The 7,500-nt window shown below is 43.2% G+C and overlaps 1 protein-coding gene across 2 annotated transcripts in view; it reads right to left on the bottom strand.

Annotated features, from left to right (window-relative positions):
- Nucleotides 1–6,223, bottom strand: part of LOC139663133 (calpain-9) — a 23,786-nt gene extending 17,563 nt beyond the window's left edge. For both annotated transcript variants that reach the window (XM_071541678.1, XM_071541679.1), the window contains exons 1-4: nt 6,158–6,223; nt 4,654–4,772; nt 3,856–3,989; nt 1,212–1,383 (exon numbers count right to left, since the gene is read on the bottom strand). In XM_071541678.1, coding sequence (XP_071397779.1) covers nt 1,212–1,383; nt 3,856–3,989; nt 4,654–4,772; nt 6,158–6,182 — 450 coding nt within the window. In that variant the 5' untranslated portion in view covers nt 6,183–6,223. The remainder of the gene's footprint in view (nt 1–1,211; nt 1,384–3,855; nt 3,990–4,653; nt 4,773–6,157) is intronic.
- Nucleotides 6,224–7,500: the final 1,277 nt, after the last annotated feature.

Genomic DNA, 7,500 nt, shown 5'->3' with positions numbered 1-7,500 from the left:
GCATCACACTGCTTCACATTCATACACATTCACACCTGGGAGTCACAGCTCATATAGCCAGTATGGTTTATGTTTTTCCTGCCTTAATATATAGTATGCAGTACAGAGACAGGAGAGAGAGAGAGAGAGAGAGAGAGAGAGAGAAATTCCTGAACTGAACTCGAACCTGTGAATTTGTGAAAACTCCGTGCCCTTAGCAAAGTGACTCACCCAGATGGAAAATTATAACAATTTTTAAACCATGTTTTGACCCAAAGCTCCACACAAAAACATCTGTACAGCGCTGACAACATGAAACTAAAACCACAAAAGCTCCAAATGTTTCTTGTCTTTGGCACTGACATCATCTGCTGTCTGCCTCTCAGTTGGTCTGTCTGTCTGTCTGTCTGTCTGTCTGTCTGTCTGTCTGTCTGTCTGTCTGCCTGCCTATCTGTCTGTCTGTCTGTCTGCCTGTCTGCCTGTCTGTCTGTCTGCCTGCCTGTCTGTCTCTCTGTCTGCCTGTCTGCCTGTCTGTCTGTCTGTCTGTCTGTCTCTCTGTCTGCCTGTCTGCCTGTCTGTCTGTCTGTCTGTCTGCCCGCCCGCCCGCCCGTCTGTCTCTCTGTCTGCCTGCCTGCCTGTCTGTCTCTCTGTCTGCCTGTCTGCCTGTCTGTCTGTCTGTCTGTCTGTCTGTCTCTCTGTCTGCCTGTCTGCCTGTCTGTCTGTCTGCCCGCCCGCCCGCCCGTCCGTCTGTCTGTCTGTCTGCCTGCCTGCCTGCCTGCCTGTCTGTCTGTCTGCCTGCCTGTCTGTCTGCCTGTCTGCCTGCCTGTCTGTCTGTCTGCCTGCCTGCCTGCCTGTCTGTCTGTCTGCCTGTCTGTCTGTCTGCCTGTCTCTCTGTCTGCCTCTCAGTCTGTCTGTCTGTCTGTCTGTCTGTCTGCCTGTCTGCCTGCCTGTCTGCCTGCCTGTCTCTCTGTCTGCCTCTCAGTCTGTCTGTCTGTCTGTCTGTCTGTCTGCCAGTCTGCCTGCCTGCCTGCCTGCCTGCCTGCCTCTCTGCCTGTCTGTCTGCCTGTCTGTCTGCCTGCCTCTCTGTCTCTCTGCCTGCCTGTCTGTCTGTCTGCCTGCCTGTCTGTCTGTCTGCCTGCCTGCCTGCCTGCCTGCCTGCCTGCCTGCCTGCCTGCCTGTCTGTCTGTCTGTCTGTCTGCCTGCCTTCAGGACGAGGCTGGCCCTTCCAGTACCTGGCAGTTGGCACAGTTGATGAGCGCTCCTTTCTCCAGCAGGTAGCTGAGGAAGGCGGGCAGGTCTCTGGGCAGCGAGGCCATGCTCATCACCTCGGCCACGCCGCCCGTCATGTCCACCATGGCCTCGTGAGGGAAGCCCATGTCCAGAGCTCTGTAGCCGCCTTTCAGCCTGGGACACGAGACACAGAGAGACAGCGGACGGGTCAGACAGACGGGGAAGATGTTCAGGTAACGGACAGACAGGTAGAGGGCTAGACAGGTTGTGCAAGTTGACAAATATAATAAATTGTATTACTTTACCTATTGATTTGTTCATATTGTTTTGTTCTTTCTAAACTTTTTTGGGGGGTTTTATTACACTATATTGTAATTATGTATGATTGATATTAAGGGAGACACTCCATAAGCCCCTCGGGGTTTCTTTGGTCTTCCTTGCACATGCTCTTTATGATGTTGGTATACATTATGGATATTTTGTTTGAATTACTAAAAAATAAGAAAAATAAAAAATAACAACTCTTATCCACAGAGCTGTGGCTACAACTGTCAGTATCAGTCCAGTATCAATTTAATATCTTAAAGAAAACTAAATATCTAGGACTTTTCAATGCAATATGGTTTTAATAGGATAAAAACTTGGTAAGAGCATCACGAGTTTGATTTCTATGATCAGTTTCAACTTCAATAAATTCAATCATTTCATACAAATTCAGAAAACAGAATTTAAATGCAGTCGTCTGCTGGAACAAATCTCATCACTTTCAATCTGAGTCATTTACACAAACACAAGATCTCAAGTCAAGACTTCCATGAGAAAACAAAACAGACAGACAGACAGAAGTTGACCAAAATGATGGAAAGCCATGAGCAAAGGCATCTTTTAAGCAGATTGGCAGGTAGATAACGGGCCAGTCAGGTAGAAAGGTTCAGACTCAGGTGATCGACTGACAGGCAGAAACAGGCTGAAACGTATTCATGTGAACAGGGAAAGAAACGTTTGACAGTCACTGCACTTCTGCATATTTATAGGTTTCTCTGCTGTTTTTGGTGCAAAATCAATGGGAGGCCATTTCAAAACATTTCCCCTTTTTTAGAAAAGGGGAAAATCAGAAAAAAAACAATGGAGGGTAGAGCCTTGACCTGGTGGAGGGAAAGAGGAACAGGGAGAGGAGATGAGGATAAAGGCCCATTCACATCTGGAACAATAACTATAAAGATAACTATAACTCTAGAAACATTTAAATCATTCTAAGTAAATAGAATGTCATTCTCCCACTACAAACTATGAAAATGTCCAAAACAGTAACCATAGCTATGTTTTTGGCTCGATTTCAGAGAGTGATTTTTTTTTTGGATGCAGAGGCAACGATAAAACATTTTCAACGGATCAAATGAAAGTTCTAAGGAAGAAGGAGGCGGGAGAATCCGGTCGTGAGATAAGTCACGTTCTCCTTGGCAGAGATCGAAAGGAGAATGTCAAATTGTCATTGGTTCATGCGGAAATACTCGTAAAACTTGTCTTCAAAGGAAGACAGCTTCCGTAAAAAGAGCGTTTGATTCTCCCAGCTCCGCTCCGCTCTGCAGCAGCCGACCCAAATCCTACAGCTAGTGTGTTGTTTAGAGAGCAAGACAGTCAGTAATCATCCTCCATTTTGATCTGAAAACAAGTAAATAAAACAACTAGTGTGAATGCTTGAGCAACAATGTATCCTTACAGTTTATAGTTATCTGGATTAGAATGCAGTGGTGGAAAGTAACTAAGTACATTTACTCAAGTACTGTACTTAAGTACAATTTTGAGGTACTTTCCATTTTATGCTACTTTGTACTTATACTCCACTACATTTTAGAGGGAAATATTGTACTTTTTACTCCATTACATTTATTTCACAGCGATAGTTACTAGTTACTTTTCAGATCAATATTTTATATTTAAAACATTTGATCATCTTTATAAAATAACTATAAAATAGCATTGTTATAGATTAGACTACCCAAAAGTATAGCTACATTGTTAAGATTAGCTTCACGTTGACAACTTTAAAATGCTGCTTACATGTACATGTATGTCAATAAATCAGTATTAATATTCCAATAATTTATGAAAAATATAACTCTCTAAATGGGGACAGTTTGCATAATGAGTACGTTTACTTTGATACTCTAAGTACATTTTGCTGCCAATACTTATGTACTTTTACTTAAGTAAGATTTTGAATGCAGGACTTTTACTTGTAATGGAGTATCTTTACATTGTTGTATTGCTACATTTACTGAAGTAAAAGATCTCAGTACTTCTTCCACGACTGTTAGGATGGGACTTAAGTGAGAGCCATGCACACAGACACATTCAAACTAAACAGAAAGACAGACACAGATAGACACACCAGGGTCTCTGCAGTTGCAATGCAATTTTGTAGTTGCATCAAAATGAAAATTTTATGCAACTGGTGAAATGGTGAAAATACACAGCTGAAAAAATATGAACTCTATTCACTGTATTTAAGACATGTTAATACTTTTTAAGGCCTTAACTTTCGATAACTTAAGACTTTGTCAGACTGTTTAAGGACCCGCAGATATCCTGACACACACACACACACACACACACACACACACACACACACACACAGGGACTGACTTGGCGTAGGCCTTCTCCAGCAGCGAGCTCCAGAACTCGTGTTTCTCCGGGGAGTTGAGATAGACCAGACGGCCTTCCAGAGTCGGCAACAAGTCGTCCACCCTCACCTCCTCCCACTGACCGTACTGCCAGAACTACAGAGAGAGGGAGAGAGAGAGAGAGAGAAAAGAGAGAGAGAAGAGAGAGAGAGAGAGAGAGAGAGAGAAGAGGGAGGGAGGGAGAGAGAGAAGTTTTAGAAAGAAGACCTGAACATTTTTCACATTATAATCAGACCTGGGTCAAAACAATATTGGAAATAATTATTATAATTTGTTTCAGCCTCATTGGAATCATCATAGGACAATACAATGTATACCAGAAAGTTTAGACAATGACAGGTGAGTATTTAAAAGTCAATTTAGTCTCCTTTTCTGATTTGTATTTATTTATTCATTTATTTATTTATTCATAAGGATCCCCATTAGCTGTGCACACGGGTGTCAGCTGTTCTTCCTGGGGTCCCACTGAAACACAGTATACATCCAAAACATACGCACAAAGTTTAAAACCAGGATACAATAAAATACTAAATTAGGACCGCTTTGTCATGGGCCATAGCATGAAAGACAAGTAGAAAAACAACCTGACAACTTAACTTACCTCACATCACTATCTGACCTGCCCTGATGTGGTAAACCCCGCCCATCCGGTGCTCCAGAAACATTAAAACATACAGTCAACTGTTTGACCCCGGTCTGAGAGGAACAGGCGGTGGTTTTAACTCCAGACAGCAGGGTCAGTTGGCGCTGAGAGACTCACCCGGAAGCAGAAGCAGCCGCTGTATTTGTCGTCAAAGCTCTGCTCTAAAGGAACCACCTTCTCCAGCAGGGGGCGGTGCAGCGAGAGAGACGCTATGGCAGACAGCAGCCAGCAGTCATCTAACAGAGGGAGGGGGTGGGGGTGGGGGGGTCATCAGGCAGGTACACAGTTTAAAACAAGTCTTTCTAGACCGGGGCACTTTTGGATACCACATCCCAAACCAGACTCTTTTACACTGAGTCGATTTCTTATATGGCCTAAATGTAGATCATGGATAAGAAACTAGATCAGGAGAAACACCATGAGCTAAATACACAAAATATTTAGAGCACTGTCTACTTCCATGACACAGACTGACCAGGTGAGTCCGGGTCAAAGGTCAGGAATGTAGAGGAGAGTAAACAAGTAAACAAACTATCTACCCACTAATTACCCACTTTTTTTTTAGCCTGATATGAATAAATTAATATGAATAGCATTAATATGATGTAAGTTATATGAATTTAGGGTATTTTAAGGAACGGAAATTCATAAATTAATGCTTTTCTGACTGTACACTAGTTTTTCGTTTATATTGGTGGTTGGTGTTTATGGTGATCACCGACTGGTAATGGTTAACCCAGCCTGCACCAATAAAATCACTGACTTTGAGCCTTATTCAGTGGTGGAGAGAGTACGAGAATCAATGTCCTAAGTATTGTTACTTTGCTGCTATTCAAAATGATGGCTCATTTAAAATGTCCTCAGAGTTAAAGTTACAGAGAGAACGTTGTTAGCTGTGATCTTTTCCATGCGATTCTAAAAGGAGAGAGGACAGAGTTCGAACTAGATTCTTTTAACTGGAAACATTAGAAACGACAAAATAAAGTGCAGAAACAAAGTAAAGTCAGATTCCTCTTCTCACTGTGAGTGGATCCACAGTTTGTCAGTTTACGTTGGTCCAGTTTCTGTTGCTGATGGAGAGACACTTCAGCAAAAACATACTTATATATATATGTGTATGAATGCACTGTTGCTGTACAGTTGAAAGATCTTTGTTCTGTTAATGTGATGTTTTGTTGATGTTTTTTTAACTTGTGGACATGTTTGTGTTTATATTTTCCTGGGTGAGACCAAGGACAATTTTCCTGCCTCGGCTGGACAATAAAGTTTATTCTATTCTATTCTATTCTTAAGTAAAAGTAAACCAGTGACTTTAAAAAAATACTCTAAAAAGTACAAGTACACACAAAATCTACTCAGTTACAGTAATGTAACTGAGCAGAGTAAATGTAATTAGTTACTCCCAGCCTTGCCCTTGTTGAATCCACTTCAGTGATGAAGGGCAGATGGAGACGAGCAGAAGGAGACGGTTAAAGAGAGATTATCGAGTTTTAAGACAAATGACACACAGATTGTAAAAATAAAGCGGGTGCAACTCACTATTAGGAAGCTGTTGATTTACAGCAGTGTACAACAGTATTGTGTAACAGTACAGTATATCACCATGGTAACAGGAACTTACTGAGCTTTCCCTGCCGCACGTCCATTCGTGTCGCTCCGTCCACTATGAACTGAGGAGACAGACAGAGCTCCTGGAGAGGAGAGGGAGGAGAGAGAGGGAGAGGGAGGAAGAGGAGAGGGAGGAAGAGGAGGAGGAGAGGGAGGAAGAGGAGGAGGAGAGGGAGGAAAAGGAGGGGGAGAAGGAGGAAAAGGAGGGGGAGAGGGAGGAAGAGGAGGAGAGGGAAGAAAAGGAGGGGGAGAGGGAGGAAAGGGAAGGGGAGAGGGAGGAAGAGGAGGAGGAGAGGGAGGAAAAAGAGGAGGAGAGGGAGGAGGAGGAGAGGGAGGGAGGAAGAGGAGGGGGAGGAAGAGGAGGAGAGGGAGGAAGAGGAGGAGGAGGAGAGGGATGAGGAGGAGCAGAGGGAGGAAGAGGAGGAGGAGAGGGAGGAGGAGGAGAGGGAGGAAAAGGAGGGGGAGAGGGAGGAAGAGGAGGAGAAGGAGGAAAAGGAGGGAGAGAGGGAGGAAGAGGAGGAGAAGGAGGAAAGGAGGGGGAGAGGGATTTAAAGTTACAGGCATGTTGTTGACCCAGACTGTCCTGTTGTCATTGTGCACACTGTCTACAACACATTTTTTCACAGTTTTTACTCACAGTTTGGTAACAACAGATTACATATACTGGGATTACAGTAATCTGATTACACAAAGTAGTAAATGTGATGGGTTACAGTCACTGTAAAAGGCAAAGTATGAGGTACAGGTACTTTAATGCGATTACAGACACTAACATAAGTGCACATCTTCAGATAATATTGCAGATAAGATGGCAACTCAGTACAATGGAGTGTTCATCTAATTGTACATTGTGGGATTTGCATTGTGGCAATGCAGACCGCTAACCTAAAGTAATCAGATTACAGCAGTGAGAGTAAGTGTTCCAGTGGATTATGTCAGTAATTACAGTTTTAAAGTAGGTATTCAGAAAACTGTAATGGATGCACCACTCAGTGTCAAAAGAGTGGTAGGGGCTGTGTGTGTGTGTGTGTGTGTGTGTGTGTGTGTGTGTGTGTGTGTGTGTGCGTGTGTGTGTGTGTATGCTTGTTTGCTTGTGTTTGTATGTGTGAATGACAGTCAGGACCAGTTTAGCAGGCTCTGTGTGGAAGACTACAGCTGTGACACGAGGATTTAAAAAGGATTGCTGGAATGAAAAATAAGATGGAAAAAAATAAGATGAGATAATTATAGATAATATATGAGGGGGTGGTGGCAGGGTAAAGGTCAACTTCAAAACAAACCAAGCCAGAAAAGCTCTCAGTGCATTTTTGAAATTTCAGTGTTTCTCAGTGATTCACCTTTTCATCAAGATAGTGC

Source organism: Centroberyx affinis, unplaced genomic scaffold (assembly GCF_046629955.1).
Source record: "Centroberyx affinis isolate AG114_WGS23_722 - 3 ecotype Tasmania unplaced genomic scaffold, CSIRO-AGI_Caff_v1 ptg003923l_1, whole genome shotgun sequence".
NCBI classification, from domain to species: domain Eukaryota; kingdom Metazoa; phylum Chordata; class Actinopteri; order Beryciformes; family Berycidae; genus Centroberyx; species Centroberyx affinis.
The sequence above is the reverse complement of the archived record's forward strand: the minus strand, read 5'-3'. Positions and strand labels throughout refer to the sequence as shown.